The sequence below is a fragment of the Manis pentadactyla genome, chromosome 7, assembly GCF_030020395.1.
Source record: "Manis pentadactyla isolate mManPen7 chromosome 7, mManPen7.hap1, whole genome shotgun sequence".
In the NCBI taxonomy this organism is placed as follows: domain Eukaryota; kingdom Metazoa; phylum Chordata; class Mammalia; order Pholidota; family Manidae; genus Manis; species Manis pentadactyla.
This window is the reverse complement of record NC_080025.1, coordinates 121,476,562-121,499,266: the sequence shown is the minus strand read 5'-3', so window position 1 is coordinate 121,499,266 and position 22,705 is coordinate 121,476,562. Positions and strand designations below refer to the sequence as shown.

Sequence of the window (22,705 nt, the reverse complement as noted above, 5' to 3'; positions counted from 1 at the left end):
AGAAACCATTGCGAAAGCCAATGTCAAGAAGCTTTTTCCCTATATTTTATTCCCTATATATTTCCCTATATTTTTCGCTATATTTCCCTATATTTGAGTTTTGTAGTTTCAGGTTTTACATTTAAATCTTTAATCCATTTGGAGTTGATGTTTGTGTATAGGATTAGATAAGGATCCGATTTCATTATTTTGCATACAGATAGGCAGTTTTCCCAGCACCCTTTACTGAAGAGACTATTCTTTCCTCATTGTGTTTTCTTGGCACTCTTGTCAAAGATTTAGTTGCCATATAATCGTGGCTTTTTTTCTGGCCTCTCTGTTCTGTTTCATTGGTCTGTATGTCTGTTTTTATGCCAGTACAAAATTGTTTTAATTACCGTAGCTTAGGAATATATTTTGAAATCAGAAAGTGTGATGCCTCAACCTTTATTCTTCTTTCTCGAGATTGCTTTGGCTGTCTGGTGCCTTCTGTGATTCCCTTTGAATTTTAGGATTGTTTATTCCATCTTGTGAAAAATGCTAATGGGATTATGATAGAGATTGCACTGACTCTATAGATCATTTTGGGCTATGGACTTTTTTTTATTAAAGTATCATTGATATACAATCTTATAATGGTTTCACATAAACAACACAGTGGTTTCAACATTCACCCATATCATCAAGTCCTCACCCTCTCTGTTGCGATCACTTCTGTCAGCATAGTAAGATGTTACAGAGTCATTAATTATCTTCTCCATGCTGTACTGCCTTCTCCATGACCTACCTATATTGTGATTGCAAATTGAAGGGGCAGTATGGACATTCTAACAGTGGATAAATTCCTAGAAATATGCAACCTATTAAGACTGACTCAAGAAGAAACAGAAAACCTGAACAGAACAAAAACAAATAAGGAATTTGAATCAATAATCAATAACCTCCCAACAAGAAAGGCCCAGGAACAATCCTTCAGCTCTTCTGAAAAATAGAAGAGGGAACACTTCCAAACTAATTTTATGAGGACGGCATCACCTTGGTATCAAAGCCAAAGACAGTATAAGAAAAGAAAACTGCAGGCCAACATCCCTGATGAACATGGCTGCAAAAATCCTCAATGAAATATTAGTACATCAATTTCAACAGCATAGTAAAAGTTTCATAAATCCCTCTGAGTGGGATTTCTGCCTGGGATGCAAAAATGGTTCAACATACACAATCTATCAATATGATACAACACATCAACAGAAAAAAGGGTAAAAATCATGATCATTTCAGTAGATGCAGAAAAAGCATTTAACAAAATTTAGCACTATTTCATGATAAAAATTCTTAGCAAATTAGGTAGAGAAGGTACTTGTGTCAACACAGTATAGACCATATGCGAAAATCCCTACAGTTAACATCATACTCAATGATGCGAAACAGAAACATTTCACTCTAAGATCTAGAATATAGTGGGAATGCCTAGTCTCACTACATTTTTCAACACAAACCCTTGCCAGAGCAATCAAGCAAGAAAAAAAAGTAAAAGGTGTTCACATTGGAAATGGAGAAGTAAAATATTCTCAGCAGATGAAATGTTCTTGTATGTAGAAAAATATATCTGTATGTATACAGTCTTTTTTATAAAGACTATAAAAAGCTGTTGGCACTAATGAACAGATTCAGCAAAGACACATGATATGAAATGAACATACAAAAAATCAGTTGCATTTTACACATTAACAATAAACTATCCAAAAAAGAAGAAACACTCTCGTTTACAATAGCATCAAAATGAATAAAATTATTAGGACTAAACTTAACCAGGGAGGTGAAAGATTTGTACACTGAAAAGTCTAAAACACTGATAAAAGAAATTAAAGCAGTCACAAATAAATGGAAAAACATTTGGTGTTAATAGATTGACAGAATTCATATTGCCTGGTCGTGGGCTCTTCTTATTGGGAAGTTTTTTATTTCTGAGTCAGATTGCTTATTTGTTTTTGATCTGGTCAAGTTTTCTGTTTCTTCTTGATAATAGTTTTGATAGGTTCTACATTTTAAGGAATTATTCCTTTCTTTTAGGTTATTCAATCTGTTGATGTATAATTGTGCATAATAGTCTCAGGATTTTTTTTACTCCCCTGGCATCACTAGTAGTGTCTCCTCTTCCATTTATGATTTTATTTATTTGAGTGTTCTTTTTTACTTGTTAGTCTAACTAACATTTGTTGTTATTGTTTATCTGCTCAGAATACCAACCATAGTTTCATTGGACTTTTCCATTATTTTTCTACTCTCTATTTCATTTATCTTCTAATCTTTATTATTTTCTTTCTTTTTTCTAACTTCAGACATAGTTTGTTCTTATTCTCCTAGTTCCTTAAGATGTAGCATTAGGTTATTTGAGATCTTTATTCTTTAATGTAGGTGTTTACTGCTGTAAACTTCTTAGTCCTGCTTTAACTGTATCCCATAAGTTTTGCTATGTTGTATTTTCATTTTTGTTTTTCTCCAAGTATTTTCTATTTCCTTTTTGATTTCTTCTTTGCCCCACTGGTTGTTCATGAGTGTCTTGTTTAATTTTTTATATTTTTTAGTTTTTCTGTTTTCCTATTGTTATTGATTTCTAATTTCATTCCATTGTTGCTGGAAAAAATGCTTGAGATTATTTTAATCTTCTTAAATTTGTTAAAAGACTTGTTTTGTGACTTAGCACATGATCTGTCCTGAAGAATATCTGTATGAGCTTGATAAGAATATGTAGTCTGCTGCTGTGGGGTGGAATGTTCTGTATATGTCTTTTAGGTTCATTTGGTTCATTGGTGTTGTTCAAATCTTATGTTTCCTTACTCATTTTCTGTCTGGATGATCTGTCCATTATTAAAAGTGTAGTATTGAAGTCTCCTATTATAATTGCGTTGCTGTTTATTTCTCCCTTCATATCTGTAAATGCTTGCTTTACATATTTAAGTGCTTTAGTGTTGGGTGTGTATATATTTATAATTGTTCCACAGCCCTGGGGAATTGACCCTTTTTAGCATTACATAATGACCTCCTGTTGTCTCTTATAGCAGTTTTTAACTTAAAGTCTATTTTGTTTGATGTAAGTATAGTAACTCCTACTCTTTTGGTTGCCATTTGCATGGAGTATCTTTTTTTCATCCTTTGCTTTCAGCATATGTATGTCCTTACATCCAAAGTGAGTCCCTTCAAAGCAACATGTGTTGGATCTTGTCTTATTCATTCATTTGGTCTGTCTTTTGATTGGAGAGTTTAATCCATTTATGCTTAAAGTAATTATTGATAGGTAAGGTTTATCTCTCAACCATATTCAAGAAGTTTAAAAAATATTTTAAACTAATAACAAATTCAATCACTGCAAAAAATCCTACACTTACTCCACTCCCCCAAACATGTTATTGATACGAGAATTTACTTCCTCTATATTGTATCCATTGAAAAATGTTTGTGATAATAGTTATTAATAATACTTTTCTCAGGGGAACGCTCCTACTCTGCTGGTGGGAATGTAAATTAGTTCGACCATTGTGGAAAGCAGTATGGAGGTTCCTCAAAATGCTCAAAATAGAAATACCATTTGACCCAGGAATTCCACTTCTAGGAATTTACCCTAAGAATGTAGCACTCCAGTTTAGAAAAGACAGAGGCACCCCTATGTTTATCGCTGCACTATTTACAGTAGCCAAGATATGGAAGCAACCTAAATGTCCATCAGTAGATGAATGGATAAAGAAGATGTGGTACATATACACAATGGAATATTACTCAACCATGAGAAAAAACCAAATCCTACCATTTGCAACAACATGGGTGGAGCTAGAGGGTATTATGCTCAGTGAAATAAGCCAGGTGGAGAAAGACAAGTACCAAATGATTTCACTCATATGTGGAGTATAAGAACAAAAGAAAACTGAAGGAACAAAATAGCAGAAGCACAGAACCCAAGAATGGACTAATAGTTACCAAAGGGAAAGGGACTGGGGAGGACGGGTGGGAAGGGAGGGATAAGGGCGGGGAAAGAAGAAAGGGGGCATTATGATTAGCATGTATAGTTGGGGGGGGCACAGTGAGGGCTGTGCAACACAGAGAAGACAAGTAGTGATTTTACAGCATCTTCCTATGTTGATGGACAGTGACTGTGAACGGGGATGTGGGGGTGACCTGGTGAAGGGGGGAGCCTAGTAAACATAATGTCCTTTGTGTAATTGTAGATTAATGATACCAAAATAAAATTTAAAAAAAGGAAAAAAAAATACTTTTCTCTTTTAGATTTTATTCTAATGTTAAAAGTGATTTATGCATCACTATTATAGTATTTATTACACTATTTGTCTATATATTTATCTTTATCAATGAGACTTACACTTCCATATGCATTTGCATTGCTGCTTAGCATTGTTTTGTTCCAAGTTGAAGAATTCCTTTAGTGCTCTTAGTAAGACAGGCCTAGTCACTATCTTTCTCAGTTTTTGTTTGTCTAAGACAATCTTTAGATTTAGAGGACAGTTTTGCTGACTATTATATAAATAAGACTATTCTTGGAGAGTATTTTTTTCTTTAGCATTTTGGGTGTATCTTATCATTCTCTCCAAGCCTCCATGAATTTTGCTGAGAAATCTGCTGGTAGCCCACTGAGGGAGTTCTCTTGTATATGATGAGTCATTTTTCTCTTGCTGTTTTCAAAATTCTCTCTTTGTCTTTGACTTTTGATAATTTAGTTATACTGTGTCTTGGTGTAGACCTCTTTGGGTCCAGCCATTTCGTGTCCCCTGGGCCTCATGAATCTGGATATCCATTTCCCTCTCTAGATTTGGGGATTTTCAGCCACTGTTTCTTTAAATAAGCATTATGCTCCTTTCTCTTTGACTTTTCTTTCTGAGACTCTCATATTACATATTATTGGTTTGCTTGAAGATGTTCCATAAGTACCATAGGCTTTTTCACCCTTGTTCATTCTTTGTTCTTTTTGTTCCACTGACTGGATAACATCAAATTACTTGTCTTCGAGTTCATTGATTCACTCTTCTGCTGGATGAAATCTGTTGTTGAAGCTCTCTGTTGAATTTTTTTTTTACAGAAAATTTACTCTTAGAGAAAATTTGCTTGGTTCTTTTATTGGTTTCTTGCCTCTTTCTTGAATTCTCATTTTTTGCATGTATTGTTTTCCTGATTTCATTTAGTTGTCTATCTTATAGCCTACTGAGCTTAAGATGATTTTTAACTCCTTCAGGTAGACCATAGATCTCCATTTCAATGGAGTTGGTTACTGGAGCTTTATTTTGTTCCTTAGGTAGTGTCATGTTTTTCTGATTCTTCATGATCCTTGTAGCCTTGTATTATTGTCTGCACATTTCAAGAAGCAGTCACCTCCTCCAGTTTTTATAGACTGCCTTCCACAGACAAAACCCTTTACCAGTCAGCCCTGTCAGAGATTCTGATAGGGCTACTTGTTGGGGTCCCTGGGTGGGCTGAGTGGTGGGGTCTATAGGCAGGCTGGCTCTCAGGGACCATGGGCAGGCAACCTTAGTGCCCAGTCTATAGTTAGGCCACATTATTTTCAAGAATTATCTAAAAAGTAAATAATATTTCAGCCATCTAAATAACAGAGTTTTTTTTAAGTGATTATTGCCATTATCTGAAAGGCATTAGATAATGCCTAGATTGTATTAACTGATAAGCAGAACATAGATTTGTCCCTGTAGTGTCTACAGTCTAATTTAAGAGGTAGACACTAAAATATTCCCATATGTAGTTATATATATATACAATCCTAAGACCTGTGAAATAAAAATACTGAGTATCAAAGAGACCATCTAAGAGTAAATAAGACTCTTGAAGACTATCAGAGGACCTATTTACACTGGAGTATTATGAAATCCATATTTACAGAAGTGTGTTTTAGCTTTAGAGCTTATGTTCATTAAAAAAATACTAGAAATAAAAAGTAATATTTTTAATGAGAAGAAATTTTATGGATACACATATTCAAATAATAAGTAAACAGCATTAAATAAAATATGAAATCTAAAATAGAATTAAAATATAAAATGGCATTCATTACTTTATTTAAAAATGTATTTAATTTAGAAGATTTGAAAAAATATATAAAACAAAAGAAATGACAATTCCTTGTATCATAATTTAAACATACTGACTGTGAATGTTTTGGTGTATTTATTTCCAATACTTTTTTTCTCTGAATAAAAATATTAAAATATTTGGTTTCATACTCTAGAGCACTGCACTATGATTTAACAACTAATGACATGTTTTCAAGTGGCATAGTGTTTGTGCATGTTTCTAACAAGTATTCTGTTTTTAACATCATTTCCTTATACTTTTACAGGCATTTGCCTGGTGGCCCGATTTATTGGCAGAGCATGCAGAGAAATTTTGGGCGTTGTTCACAGTGGATATGGATACTGCACTGGAGGCTCAACCACAAGACTCCTGGGATAGTTTTCCTCTTTTCCAACTGCTTAATAATTTCCTCAGAAATGACAGTGAGCACATGCATTTTCTTTAGTATATGAAATGGGGAGGGGTGGGGCCAATGCTGTGTGTGTGAATGTGTATTCACAGAGCTCTTGTACTTGCTCAGCACATCAACATAAATAACATTAACGTTTCTTCAGTCTTTGAGTTTATCAGACGAGGGTCAGGGGGAGACCAGCAACACTCCCATACTGCTCCCCTAGCCTTTGAAGTTTCTCTTATTCCTACTTCCTGGTTTCATCGAGGACTAATAACATAGGCACCTTTCTCACTGTACCTTGAAAGTCAGAACATCTTCCGAGGTTAACGTTTCTAAAGCACTTGAGAATACTTCACATCTCTGAAAAACACCTTAGAAATGTATTATTCTAGAAATCATGTTATGTTGAAGCTTCTGCTACTATGCATTGTGCTAATATTTGCATGAGAGGGATTCAGTTCTACAGATGACAGTGTAATATTGTTATGTGGTATGGCTTGGTCTCTCAGAATTTAGAAATTAGAGAATGTTAAGGTTCCCTATTGAGACATTTCTTACCAATGCAATAATAACTTTTACAATTATTATTTGGGTGCACGGTCTTCCAGCAGCCAGTACAAACCTAGTTTTTAATCAGGATTTCATGGAAGCATTTCTTAATGTACAGATGCTAGACTTTTCCTACGATGGTTCTTCTTAAAGTTTTCCTTAAACCCCGTTGCATTACTACTGAGAGCCTTTGCTTCAACACTTACAGTGATCACAGGGTCACTAGTTACCTATGCTATAAAATTCTTTCCCTCAGAGACCAAGTTGAGGGAACTCTGCCTCCTGCTAACCTCTGATTCTGACTTGTTCTCCATGACCAATGTAACAGCCTTCTACTGTTGTGTATTTCCTTCTTCAAGCCTTTATTCCCAGATCATTCATTTCTTACACACATGATAGGGTTTTTGTACTCATTATCATTCTTATCACCTTACTCTGAATAAACCTCACTCCATTTTTCAGTATTGCCCTGGTGGGTGGTGCTGAGAATAGTGTTCACAATGTGGCCTGAGCAGCCCAGACCCCACTGAGAAGTGTCTTCTTCCTGCCCTGTCTTCCAGCAGCCCACAGTTGCTCTACTTCTCTGAGGAACTTAGTCACACTATGGATGCATTTCAAACTTGCTGTATTTTAAAACTCCAGATGTTTTTGCTGCTCTCTTTCCAGGATACCACTACTATGTACTTCTAGGCTTAAATTTAAATCCATGTTTTCACATTTATCTTTGTTTTTTAAAAAATTGTTGATTTGGCTCATCACCCTAGTCCATTACTTCTTACCTTTGTTTGGTTGTTCATCCCTTTGAGTCTGTAATAAAACTACAACTATTTTACCGGGGGAAAAATCCACATAGATATTAAATTGTGCATATATCAGACTTCCCTTGGTCATCAGATGTAGGACACTGGATTAAAAAACCTCTGTTTTTAGTAATTAATATCGTGGGTTTTGGTGCCAGACAAAAGCACATCTGTCTCAGCCTCTTGTTACTTGACCTTTAACAATAGCTTAACCTCTGTAAACCTTAGGTTCTTTATCTGTAAAAGAAGAAAGTAACAGTACTACGGTGTCATTGGCAGTGAGGATTAAATAAGGTGATAACTCACAAATACAGTAGATGCTAAACAAATATTACAGATTTAGTCTTAAGATTTCAGTCTTGACTCTTTCATCTGTCTTAATTCATTCTCCTATCCAATTTCATTTCCAAAAGTTCCTATTAGAAAGCCAAAGAACTAAGCTGTGATTTCTACTTCAGATGCAACCACAATATCTACTCCCAGAATTGCTAAGCCCACATTCAATTATCCATATGTGAATCATTTATTCCACAGTGATTTTCAGCCATTTTTTAAAGTTCCATTTAGCTACTGCCTGCCGCTAATGACTTTCTCCCTTTCCCCTCTTCCTTGAATGAGTTTATTTAATCCTGACCACCAGTGACACTGCAAGTACTATTATTTTCCTTCTCTTTCCCAGTCTCTTAGAATCATTTCTCTTCCACTGAGAAATTGTAGGTTAGGTTTAATATTATCTTAAAACACTAAACCTGATGCCAAAAATAAATACATGTTTTATGCATTAAGTCCTCAAACAAGAATAAGTAAGTATAGGATTATTTCTAACATTACTTTCTATATTTGCATAAAAACTCAAGAATTGGCCATATTAAATTTATTTGGGGGTTTATTAAAAATGAAGTATTTATTATAGTTCATATCAAACAGTAAAGATGATGAGTCATTTAACTTATTCAGCATATTAGAATTTATAGAGAAAACAAACCATGTTATAGGTTTCATAGAAGTTTTCTTGGGGAACCTCTACTGCAACTTTAATGAATTAACATCCTTTAATGTTTAGTTTTAAGAAGAGTTCTTACACTGAGTATAAATTTATGAGAGTTATATCAAAAATAAATCTAAAATGTTAATCACAGAAATTTAATATCATCCAGACTTGTAAATATTTAATTCAAAAGGGGTTCACGTTCCTCTCCTGTTTTAAACCATTTCTATAACATTGACTACTATTAAATGCCTGAAGTATGGTTTATGTTATTTTGAATATTAATCAGAACATGGGAGCCTTTGTTTATTACTGATGTCTTTTGAGCACTGTCAGTTTTGGGGGTAAGACTAGATCTTGGCTTTGACTTTGCAGTGATTAATAGACTTTAGAAAACATCAATTATTTCAGAGAAAAACAGATCCTCCATGTAGTGACGTAAATGGAAAAGTTCCCCGTACTGTAATTTCCTTTTTGGTGCTGGGAGTAAACCATAGTCTGGGGAATTGAAGTAGAATGCAGTAACTTTGATCCCAAACACACAAGTTGCTACTATCTAAAGCCAAGACACTGGATAACATCTCAGTAGTGGGTAATACATACATTGTTTGCTATGAACGTCACCCTTGATAATAATGAAGAATGTTATTAATAATTATTTGTTTTATTAAAATCCTAAAAGAGTCAAATGGTGACTTAATGACTTCAAATGTTAAATGTCAACCTATATCTGCCCCAAAATTGCCCTTTTGGAAAGCTTATGGGAAGACATAAAGCTTTTATCCTTTTAACCCTTGAAAGAAAGGGCCTTACATCACTGCCATGTATGAAAGTTTTTACTGTACTGACCCAATTAGCAGTGTAGTCCAGTTATAATTAATTACAAGTTTAGCCATGGGTAATAGGATCAGATTGCTCTGAAATGTCCAATCCTGGAATGGGAGATAATTTGCCACATAACTGCTTACTGTTACCCCACATGTGGTATACCACTAATTATATATAGACTTGAAATGGTTGTGATTTGTTACTAATAATTCACATACTTATGTTTGTTTTTCCAAAATAAAAATGATAAATACATCTCTAACTGATGGAGACATTCGTTAGAATTTGTATTTTATGTCTTAAAGACTTTATAGCTGAGTCGTTTTTGTTTTTCAATGAATGATTCAGATGTTCCCACTGGTTTTTACCATCTTTCTTCCATTAAAATTTGTATGCTTTGATGTCTAAAAATAGGTATTTATCTTTTGGAATGTAGGAGGGATTAGGCAAACCTTATTTTCCAGCTGAGGAAACTGAATCCCTAGAGCAGGCTGTGCCTGGGCAGGTGCTGGCTCCCAGGAATCAGGGACAGAGTTGAACTGGAGGCTGATCGCTTGGTCTCCAGGTGAGTCTCAGTCGGCAGTAACAGAAGCAGATTCTGGGACATTTATCAAATAAGATAACCTTTTAAAGGAAGATAGGAGATTCCTTGAACTTTTATTTTTACCTCATTAAGTTTTATAAGGGCCTAAAGTTGTGGGCACAGAGGAAGAGAGTTGGTTAACATGTACAGGAAGGACCAGATAATGGTTGTCTCAGTGTGTATGTTGCAAAATGTCCAGGATGAGAAATCCAGGGACTGAACTAATTAGTGGGGAAAGGGATTCAAGACAGTAAATTCGGTTCCTAGTCTAAGGAGAGGAAAGGATTTCTGTCTGGGGCTTGTGTCTTTCCTTACTGTTGGGCATGATTAGGAAAAGTCTTACCTTTAAGAACCCTTGGAGATGAAATGTGGTTTTCCTCAAGGGAAGAGGACCAGCTGCACCACAATTTTAGCAACTGTCCCCAATCTCCCGCCCCTCAAAGACTCACCCACTGACTCCCAGAACAGGACTGATGATGAAAACAAGCTCAGGCTCCTCCTATGCAGAAAACACTGAGCTCCCACCTGCCTCTCCACCCTGCCTCCATCCAGCGCGCCCCTCTCCCCCCGGCTAAGGAGATAATTAGATGGGTAATCACTTGAAACGGTATCTAAGGAAACAGTTTTGAAAAAGAGGTGTATTAAAATCGAGGGAAAATAAATGTTTTCATAATGAAGCAATTGGCACGATAGTTAAATGATATGGAGCCATTGTAAAGCCAGCACAAATAGATTCTACCCTTGCCTGCTATGTTCCACAATTGTCCTGGTGGTAACAGATACGGCAAGGGACCGCTTCTGACAAATGAAAGCCATCTGCAAATGGCACAGTCATTTCTTTCAGCGCTACTGAAAGACAAACCCTTGGAGCTAGTCACCTTTTAATCTGTGGATATGCTAGCAAGTGGCAAATGACCATTCTGTTGGGAACTGATTCCCAAGTGAAAAATGCCACGGTGCCTCTTCTTTAATTAACAGCCTTTTCACATTGCTAGCACATTAAAGCCATCCCGAAGAACACCCGTGCTTACATAATCAATGTCTCAGCATCTCTGCCTACACGAATCAGAAATGTTCGGGCTCTACACTAAGTGAAAACCTACTCTGCACAACTTTCACCTCCACAACGACGGCCTCAGAAAAATCGAAAGAAGAAAAATTGGAATGTGGTCTCATGAGGATAAAAAGGCTAGTGTTAATAATTAACAAGGAGAGTGAAGTGGAGTCAAATTAGCCATAATAGAGCCCAAAGTGACTGGCAAAGTCACCTCTCATTATCAAAAAACTCATTAAGAAATGAAGAAGTGGAAATCCCGCTGGGTTATTCTCACACTTAGGTTGTATCAGAGATTATTTTTCAGATTTCGTTCAAAGGAAGAGCTGTTAGGTCACCATATTGTATATTAGGTTAATCTTCAAGCTTTGAAATATGGAGGGCTGACGCTTGCATGTTATCCTACCACAAATGCTAAAATGAGCCATGCATGTGACATTCACGAATTGATATGTATAGATCTATCTGTATATACTAGGAACAATGCAGAAAAGATGTTAAGTTCTAGACGATAGCGGGGCTATATGCCAGCTCAGATTTATATCTGCATACTTTTACAAATGAGGAAATGACCGCTAAAATGTGAAAATGTCTTTACTTCTAGTTCCAAGAGTCTATTGAATTCCAAATGATATGTCTCAATTTGTTTTACCAGCTAGTGTAGTAAAAGAAATACAAAGCAAGGAGTCACTGGCCTTTTTTGTTTTTAATTGAATTCCTCAATGATGCTTTAGTTTCTTTACCACATGCAGAATTTTAAATTCTTAATCTGCTTTTTATATTTTCTTAGAAGTTGTGCCATAGAGAAAATAACCTGCCCCAAGATGCCTACATGTCTGTTCTTCACAATAGATTTTCAGAAACATATGACATTCCCGAAGGCCTTACACATCAGGAACACCACCCTTGAGGGCTACTGATCATGTTACCACCATACATAACTATTTCCATTACTGGGGGGTGGCAAGTATTGTGAGACATAACCCCAAAGAGCAGAAGGTTGTATGTCACTGGAATAAAATTATAGACCTTTCCATTTGGCTTTTATATTAATCTCATAAAAGCCAGCGTGAGAATGGCAGGACCATGAAACCTCTGTTTACCTTTGCCCTAAACCTTGGTAATGTTTATATTTTTCCTGAATTAATTCTGCAATAAAGAGGTGCTGAATGCTTATGACTTACAAATCCCAGTCACCTTGCAGATGCATGGATAAAAACAATTCCTGCCCTTGAAAAGCATATAATCAAGTGGAGCATATGGAGATACATATATACACATACACACACACACACACACACACACACACACACACACACACACACTACAAACTATATAATACAATTAACTGTAGAAATATAACCCAATTATGTGTACTGTATTATTGTTTACTATAGTTTTGCTTCCATTTGTTGGGTTTGGATTTGTGGCCCCAACAGTAAGAAATATCATAACACCAGAGGTCTCACTCCTTGTTATAACAGATAGAAAGATAATTTTTAACAAGTGCCACAAGGGGAAATTTGGATGTGCTTTTAGGAGCTTACCATGCTAGGAAAGGCTAAATTATTACTGAACTATATAAAACTACACATCAAGGTTTTAACTAAAAGAATAAAACCCAATGAGTTTCCTATTCTACTTAAACTTTAATAGGCTGAGTTTCCTTTAGGTGATGGATTTTTATTGATATGTATTCAATAAACACATATTATTGAGTGCCTATTTAATGTGCCAGAGTCTTGGCTGGGTGCTATACCTAGATCTCAGAGGGGTTTTGGTTGCATTGTGTGTGTGTGTGTGTGTGTGTGTGTGTGTGTGTGTGTGTGTGTGTGTGTATTTACTTTTACATAATGCCGTTCTAGGCTACAGTCCCCCTGACTCGTCTCCTGAAGCCCATATTCATATCCCTATGGTAGGGATCCTCACTATATTCATTTGTCAACATGGAGAGTGACCTCCTAGTTTCTGTCTTAGTCCACTATGCTTTCATCATTCAGGAGTAATATAATCTGTAGTTCCTTGGATAGTTTTGTTGAATGGCAAAGTCTTTTATTTTTATTGTGGCTGGTGTTTGTTTTGCTGGTCCTGAATTCCTAGTTTCCTACTGAAGTGCCTAATTAGATTTTAGTGGGGGGAAATCATTCTTCCTCGTAATCCACTAATGCTGACTAATTGGAAGAGGGCAGCACAAAATAAAATCAGGCTATATGGTCTCAAGAGCATATTTACCCTAAAAATAATACATGAGCTCTTTTATCTGCTTATTCTTCATTTACCCAGAGATTATTGTCGAGTAATTGTTATTAATTGGATCCTAGTTTAAATTCTCTGTTGAAATCTTACTACTAAAAGCCTATGACAAGTACTCCTATAAAGGTAAGACTCTTTTTGGTATGTAAATAGTCAACACTAATGTATTAATTATTGGGATACTCAAAATAATTGGGCACATCTGCATCCCTAGTTTGCCTTTCATTTAAGCCTTTTGCTTTTTTTTTTCTTTGTCGCATCTAATTGTAGCATTGGGCTTGATGTCACTGATGCTTCATTATTTTCTGACAACATTATATTTGGAAACATGGATTCTTTGCAGGGAGAAAGGTTATTTTTATCAACAAAGTAGATGCTGGTCCTCCACTTATGTTCTTGAAATCACTACTTGGGACTCCTGAGCAGTCCTTTCTCAGACCTTCCACAACCTCAAGTGTAATGTCAGAAGCACTACATGATGCCACATTGAGAACTTGTCTCCCCCAATGAGCTGTTGCAATGGGAGGCTTGTAAAGGCTTGATTTGGACAGGTGGCTGCCCCAAATCATAACCTATCCTTATTAAACCATATGGAGAAGATAGAAGCACTCGCTCTGATGCCTGGGGCTACATATTAAGAGGCCTTCTGGTAGTGTTTGTTAAGAGTGGAATGCAAACTGGCATATGGACAACTGAGAAAAGGAGCATACATTTACATCAGCAAATGTAGCATCATATGCACTTCTGTAGTCTTTGCCTTTTGAAACTAATTTGTTTTCTTTTCTTCTCCCCTCTGTGCTTTTTCTTCATTTTTCCTTATTTCTCCTTTTCCTCTTTCCTTCTCCCTCTCTCTCTTTCTATGTCTCCTTCCTTCCTCCCTTTTCCTGAATCTCAACCAAAGAAACCACCAGTTGCTAGTTTTCTAAAACTTTGGGATATGGGTTTATAATTCGATTTTTAAAAATAAAAAGAAACACTGTGCCAAAATATGAGCAGACTTTTGGCCAGAATTCAACATGTGTGCCAGGTCTGGAGAAATATAGGGCACCTCCATTTTCTCCTAATCCTTTGGAATATAATAGTTTGTGTCAAGATTCATGACTGAACAGAGAACATCCTCCCTTTGCTACATTCATTAAAATAAAGACATAAAACAGCATTCATATCCAATAGAATGTTTTGCAGTCTTGAACATCTGCATCAAAAAATAGGATTTCTCATGGTATTTTACATAAAATAAGAGATACACAGGCCTTAGTAGGTTCTTATACAGTCTCTTGAATAATAATGTTGTAATATTACATCTAAGTAGCCATTCATTCAACAAACATTTGGACACTTGCTCTGAGCTGGGGACTTCACTGGAGACTAAGAATACAGACATTGTCCCTACCCATAAGGGTCCTATAAGGACCTTGCACCCTGATAGGGAGGAACAGATGTGTTGACAGGTGCAGAAGTTAACATGGCCACAGGAGAAGCCTGTACAGGCAGGGAGTAAACAGGGGAGACCACTACCTGCGCAAGAGGACAGCAGAGAGACGCATGTTGGGAAAGGTTTGGAGGGATACTTATAAAAGCACTTTCAGAAAGGTTTGAACTGAACACTGAAAATTATTAAGGCTGGAATCAGGAAATAGGGCTGTTCAGCCAACAAAAATGAACCAGAGAGGTCATCTTGAGAGCCAAAATAGACCATGGATGGCTTTCATCCATGCTGGCTTTTGGAATTTGTGTGGTGATCCATTAAATGAGAAAAGTCTTTAGGAAGAATATTACTAGTTTTATGTTTTAGCAAGCCCCTTTGCTTGAGATTTTAAGAAGAGGGATTGACAGAGGGAAAATTAGGAGCCCAAAGACCAGTATAGAGATAATTACATTAGTTGAGGCAGGAGATGAGGAGGCTGATGATGAAGAAAGGAAGGGGACATGTTAGAAAGATATTAAGGATACAAAGTACACAAGTCTTAATTACTAAATAGATGTAGGAAGTGAAAGAAAAGTCTGTGGTACAACTTCCAGGTTGCTGGTACAGGGCCCAGAAAATAGAAAATGTCTATTTTCATGTTCATAGTGAAAATAGAAGAGAAGCAGGCTTACTTAACAACATGAATCCACTGCTTATCACCTGTATCAAAAATGAGAGTTCTTGCTAGAAGTACATTTGAGCCAACTGCTGCTTCACCTTAGAAACATTATAACATTTAATAATACCATTGAGTGTGGTTCTCCTTACGTACTTCATTTTAACAAACAATTATGACTTAACGGCCAACATACCTAACCTCTAAATGTATGGTAAAGTAGCATTTGCATGATGAGGTTAGCTCCTTTATAGATGTAGCCCTTTGCTACATAAGCAGGTGTTTTGGTCTTAAAATAGTTAAAAATACTGACAATGGATAATAGCACTCATCAAGATGTAGAGCCTATGGTTTTTCTATTTTTAATTTAGGCTTTATAAATTAAGGCGTAGGCATATGTAGTCTAGCTCTATAACACCATAAAATTGTGCAGCTTTCAATGTGTATTATAGCCATATTGAATACTTTCAGTGTTGATTCATTTTTCAATTCATTGAATATAATAGTTTTGCCCAGCCTCTTGCCTTTTTGATATTGTAACTGAGTTTTACAAAACTGATTCTAAAAACGTATAGTTCACCTAAGATAGGGGTGCAATGTGTTTGTCATTTGCTAGAATTTTTTTTTACCCTAAAGTAATTGAGTACATATCTAGGTCATAAAAGATGCTGTTGTTAGATTGGACGGTTGTACGTATGGATGAATAGATACATAATGGTTTATGGTCATGTAAACTGAGGATGATGGTCTTATAATCTATGGAGGTTAAGAGGGAGCTCTGGTATGAAATCCTTGCCTACTGTCTAATGACTAAATGACTTAGCCAAACATCTAAATTCTCCTTATGTACTCAGTTTTCCTAATTGATATGATGGAAAAAAATAATAGTGCTTCCCTCATAGAGTTTTTGTGATGATTAAGTGAGAGAATGCATATAGAAGGTTTAGCACCCTGCTCGACACTCCAGAAATGCTGGCAGAGGAGGAAGAGGGAAGGAGAGTTCTTCAGCGGAGATCCTGTAAATTCAGATGTGGGTATATTTTTTAATTTGCTTGCCAGAATGATTTAGATGTTCCAAGGGAGAGTATTTCATCCTTAATGTTCAGCAGCCTTATTTAGGTGACATTTGGTAAAAGGAACTGAATTACATGATCTCTAGTACCTTCCAGCTCTGTGATTGCATCTCCACGAATAAATAAAGCTCCTTTCAGTGTGCTAATGAAAACATCATTAAGATAACATTAGTCTCCTAAATAAAACATTTATCTTTAAATATGATTATCATTCCCACTTTAATAGGAAATCTTATAGTTTATAGATAAGCCAGAAAAGATTATTTAACCACAAAAAAATTCTAAACCATATCAACTAGAGATAGAAAACCTGTTGTATTTCCTTCTGTATTTAGGATTACTTCCTAGTCCAATTCCAGGTCTATATTTTCCAAACTCTGACAAATTTCAGAATCACTTACTTAAAATAATCAATAGTGGGAATTTTCATACTCATGCCTTCTTGGTAAGTATCCCATGCTTTGCCTAAGTTTCAAAAAATATTATTTTGGGTTTTGGGGTATTTTTTCCCTGAAGAAAATGATGTAGGAAATTGGCATATTTTGCCAAGCATTTTATTAGACAATACTATTAGAATTGCTAGTAATTAGAGTTAATTGCGCAGCTATTCAAATCCAGAAAAGTGAGTGGGATTACTGAGAGACTCTTCTCCACCTTTCACCTCTGCCACGCTGAGTACGTGGTCTGTGGTAGGAAAGAAGTGAACACTAACACCTTGTGTGCTTCCGTCCTTGGGCCACCTACTCCAAGTTCTACACAGCAGCCAGAGATTATATCATTTCACTCCTGTACTTGACCAAAAATTTACAAGAAGGCTTCCCTTTGAACCCCCATAAAGCTCATACTCCTTACCATGTCCTACATGTTATTTAGGCTCAGTTAAAATACCATCACTCCAGAAACTTTGTCCACCATGGTGTTTATTTTTAAATGTTTTCACTTTGAGAATCATCTAAAAAAAAAATCACAACCAGGTTTAGACTGTGTTCACTAGAGAAATATGCACCATTCTCCAAAAAGTTACAAATTCTTTATTGGCTATTACTTAGTGGTACTTAGTATTTTCCTACAGATCCTTTACTTGTTCATAGTGCAACCTAGGCATGTACTGGTCGTCTTACTGCATCCATGCTGCTATAACAGGATGCCCTAGACTGAGTGACTTATAAACAACAGACATTTATTCCTCATGGTATTGAAGGCTGAGAAGTCCAAGATCAAGGTGTCTGGTGAGAGTCAGCTTCATAGACAGCCGTCTTCTCGCCATGTCCTCACACAGGGAAAGTGCCAAAGGAGTCTTTCTGGGGTTTCATAAGAGCACTAATCCCATCCCTGAGGGCTCTGCCCCCATGACCTGGTCACCCCCAAAGACCCCATATCCTAATATCATGCCACTGGGAGTTAGGGTTTTAACACAGGAATTTGGTGGGGGAGTGAGAGACTCACAAACATTCAGGATACAGCACTGCCTTAAGGTCTAATGAAATTCTGTCTTGTGCATACAGTGGAGGTAAGTGCACCTTCCCCAGTCCTGTCCCAGCAGCACAAATCCCAAGACTTCTACAGCTGCTTTAGGTGGGACGTGCCATACTACACCTCATTAAAGACAAATGGGCAACTGACAGAGGCATGGGATATGCTGGCTGTTTTTAAAGACACGTGGAAAATGGGATGAGTAAAAACAAAATCCACAAAAACTAAAAAGTTCATAAATCAGAACAGACATTCGCAAGGCCACAGTCACCCTGCTGGTGAATTAAACAAGTGTATCTCTGAGAAGTAATCAGGCTTAACTCTCAGAATTAAATAGGTTTAGCTCTTCTGTGACACACAGCGCAACGCTGGAATTGTAACTCTGTTTAACTGCTGTATTTACGTGTGTCCACGCCTTCAGGGGATCCAGCAGCAAGCCTCAATCTCCAGCAACGGATCTGGTGTTACACATCATGGGTTAAAACTCTTAGGAAGTAAAAACATGCCACCTGCCAGGAACATTTTATAGACAGAACCTATTTTTGTTTTTGATGGCCATATTTAGAAGATTAATTATCCTTCTCGATCAGTTTTCATTTTATGATACTCAGTATGAGGAGCAAGATCCATTAGCATCTGCATTTTATCAGCTCTGTGTCTGAGGGCAAGTTTTTCTCGCCCGTATTTTGCAATGCCTCATTGTCCCTCTGACATACACTGTTTCTGCTTGACTATTTCAGCACTTTTATGTAATGGAAAATTTCACAAACACTTGCAAGAAATCTTTGTACCCTTGGTTGTCCGCTACGTTGATCTCATGGAGTCCTCCATCGCCCAGTCCATTCACAGAGGTTTTGAGCAAGAGACATGGCAGCCGGTCAAGTAGGTATCTTCCTTAGTGCACCGTAGAGCCTCTGCCTCTTCAGTCCTGACCTTACAACTTTACCCGTGGCCATCTGTAGTTGTTGCTTATGGGGGTCCCTTCCCACGTTGTTTGTTTCTTTACAGGAATATCGCCAACAGTCTTCCCAATGTAGCTCTTCCAAAAGTTCCAAGTCTGCCTCTTAATCTTCCACAGATTCCTAGCTTTTCTACTCCTTCGTGGATGGCTTCTTTATATGAGTCCACGTGTGTATTCCTCACTTATTTCCTGGTGGTGTGTTAGCTCGTGCATGGCCTGGGCTGTTCCGTGCAGATGTGTCTAGGTTGCATGGCATTTGTCATCGGTGGGTGAGGAATACTATGTTTTGGTTTAATTTGAGTTCTTAAGCTATTAAGCTAAGCTTTAGCATATTGATGATAAATGATACTGTTTTTTTAAAAAAATACACTCGCTGGTTTGATGTACTTCATTTGCAATCTGTGGAGCAGGGGTCATTTTGTGACCCAGGTTGTACACGAGCCTAAGTGATAAAACCAGAGTTTTCCATATTTAGACAATCAATGTGGCGAACAGTATATCTAGGATCCTTAGTTGGTTTCAGTTTTGTTACTGCCCACGTGATTTACCTCGTACATGTAGAAAACCATTGTAAGATAATTTCAAGAATATAATCTTTTTCTATTTTTATCTTAGTCTCACCTTTAAAGAAATCATACTGCAGGTTGCAGAGGAGTTATCCTTTATTTCCCAGCACCAGCAAGTTATCCTTTCGTCCTTTCATATATCAGTTGATGTGCCTTGTTATTTTTAAATAATCTTTACATCATTAAAAGCCATATTTATTAACTCCACTTTGTGATAAGACTACTTAATGCAGTTGCAAAACTAAGAGTCATTAAAGTGAAAGAGACACAGACTTTAAAATCAATCAGCCTTGAATTTAGATCCTAGCTTATTAATTGCTGTCTTTCTTAGCTTCAGTTTCCTCAACTCTAAAATGATTATGACACCTAATTCAAAGATATTTTTGTAAGGTTTTAAAAAAACAACTGTGAAAAAGTACCTGACACATACTAGACTTTCCATAAATGATAACTGCTCCTACTCTACATTACAGTTACTATTATTATCATCAATTTCATCATTATTATTCATAGCTGTATAGTTTTCAAAAGCATGAGCTTCACAGCAGCTAAATGAACTCAGTAACAGTCCCTGCTGTGCCCAATCTCATATGCAATCAGTTAGAAAGAGTAATCATTAGAAGAAAAATAACTAACATTTATTGAGAAATTATTATGTTCCAGGTACGGTGCCACATTCTTTATCTCATGTAAGCCTTATAACAACCCTGTGTAACAAATGTCATTATCCTCGTTTTACAGTTAAGGAAACTAAGTCATAAAGAAGTTAAGAAACAAAATCTGCCTGGTGTCTCACAGTTAAGTAAGTGACAGAGGCAAGATTTGAACCCAGGTTTGCCTGACTCCAAAGCCCTCACTCCCATCATTAGTTTATTCTGCTTGCAGAGAATACACTTGTCGGGAACTTGTCCAGCATCCTTTCTGCCTGTCCTGCCACCAACTTCAAGTTCCCAGTCAACTATTCATACAATCAAGAAAAGAGAGAAGAAAATACTGCAAAAGAGAACAATCACTTGCAAAATAGTTTGGCAGTATTTCTCCAAGTTAAACATCATCACTGTACTCATGATAACTGTTAGGAAATTAAGTTACATGCAAATCTTTTGCTTTTAGGCAAATGCTTTGGGCCATGATAGTGTGTGGAGTGTTGTCTGTGTGTGCTCAGATTATCTAGGAGATGTAATGAACCTTTTTAAGTTCATTATTTTTGTGTACTTCTTTATACAGTTTTATAATTTACCTCCTCTTCTTCCTCATCCCTCATCTGTTTAACACCCTTGATTTTAACCAGGAACACTACTGTGGGCATTACTTTGTGAAATTTAGGGGTTTTATTTTTATCACTAGTATTTTATTAGCTTTGATATATGTGTCAACCCTGAATCTCATTATTGGGAGCCCCTATTTAAAATGACCCATGTCTCATCTCAGGGCAGGAATCATGACAAACTGTGGCCTTGTAAATGAAGTGTCATGTACTTTCATCATTCTGGGCAAAATAAAAAATGTTTCACAAGTAGTCACCACTGCCAGGGTTATCAACATTAGGCTGTTTGTCAGGGTGCTCAGAATGACCTACAATGTTCTAATATTGCAGTTAGTTTTTTGAACTTCTGTTATAAATTCAGAAAAAAAATTTTAAAGCATTTTTTAATTTTGTTGCAAAAGAAATTCCATTGCACTTATGTAAGCAATTAAAAATACAACTACAACTACTGATTAAGTAAAGACAAATAATATCACAGCAACCTTGAATTTGAAGATACAGCTCTACCTGCTAATGTATTAATCACTTTAAGAGGTAGGTGCTCCTAAAACAGAAGGAAAAAAAAGCAGCAGTAGACTCATAGACACTGAGAAGTGACTAGTGGTTACCAAGGAGGAAGAGTTGGAGTGGGTGGGTGAGAAAGGTGAGGGAGATAAAGGGGCACAATAATTCACAATCGCAATATAAGTCGGTCACGGGGATGGTATTACAGCATAGATATACATATAGTCACTGATTCTGTAACATCTTTCTATGTTGATAGATAGTAACAACACTATGAGAAGGGGTGAGGATTTCATAATAAGGGTAACTGTTGAGCCACTGTGTTGTATATCTGAAACCAAAAGATTGTATATCAGTGATACTTCAATTTTTTAAAAAGAAGTAAAGAAAAGGAGGTACGTGCTCCTCCACATCTCTCCCTCTATATAAATTTTTCATTCTGGACTTTTTAAGCTCTAAAAGTAAATGCCAGTAATATAAGTCTCCTGCTGACATTTTTAGGAAATTATCTGAGTCCATTATTCATGTTTGAATCCTTTAATCTGTTAATAATACTTACAATAATAGGTCACTGATTAGAAATCATTTTAAAATGAAGAAGTTCTGAATAAATTGCAGGTTTTATATACCAGCTCAAGAGAAAACCTATTTATATTTTTCATCTGTCTATTTAATTATAACAAACACTTGTTATCTTAATTACATTTCCAATTAAATACACTTACTGTTCAAACTCTGCATAATGTCAAGAACAGAAGAAACATGTATCCATATTCTCTATAAGAGTTAATTGTCACATATTATTAGAAGTCCATCTTTAATAGAATTCTTACTGTTAGGGATTTTGTTTTGATGATGACTTTTTATTGTTGTTTTGTTATGCGGTTAAAGAATACATACCATATTTCTCCAAAGTAAAAAATTATAAGAAGTAGATTTGCTCTTTGCCAGTTGTATGCAGTGACTTTTAAAACATAGATCCCCCAATCTGCCAAGTTACACACTGTGGATACACAGGAGGTTTTGGCTTGGTCATTTGTTACTTTTATTTTTATTATCTATATGGCAATAAGGAGAGGCAAATAGAGTGTTTTTTCATTTTTCACAGCAATGTCACCGTGGTGTTTTCTGGTTCTTTTGTTAATGGTACTTTGGAGGCACTGAACACTAAGGTTAGGAGACACTGCGTGAGTGAAGTGATGTGGGTGGCGTTCAGGGCTGTGCTATGATTAGTCCCTCGAGAACTTAAGTCTGAGGAC

The 22,705-nt window shown here is 36.4% G+C and overlaps 1 protein-coding gene across 21 annotated transcripts in view; it reads left to right on the top strand.

The window, feature by feature from the left end:
- Positions 1-22,705, top strand: part of CADPS2 (calcium dependent secretion activator 2) — a 508,494-nt gene that overhangs the window by 428,405 nt on the left and 57,384 nt on the right. For 15 of the 21 annotated variants that reach the window (XM_057504726.1, XM_057504721.1, XM_057504717.1 and 12 more), the window contains 3 exons: positions 6,335-6,491; positions 18,889-19,030; positions 19,157-19,276. In XM_057504726.1, coding sequence (XP_057360709.1) covers positions 6,335-6,491; positions 18,889-19,030; positions 19,157-19,276 — 419 coding nt within the window. The remainder of the gene's footprint in view (positions 1-6,334; positions 6,492-18,888; positions 19,031-19,156; positions 19,277-22,705) is intronic. The other 6 variants (XM_057504723.1, XM_057504722.1, XM_057504720.1 and 3 more) reach the window with 1 other exon arrangement.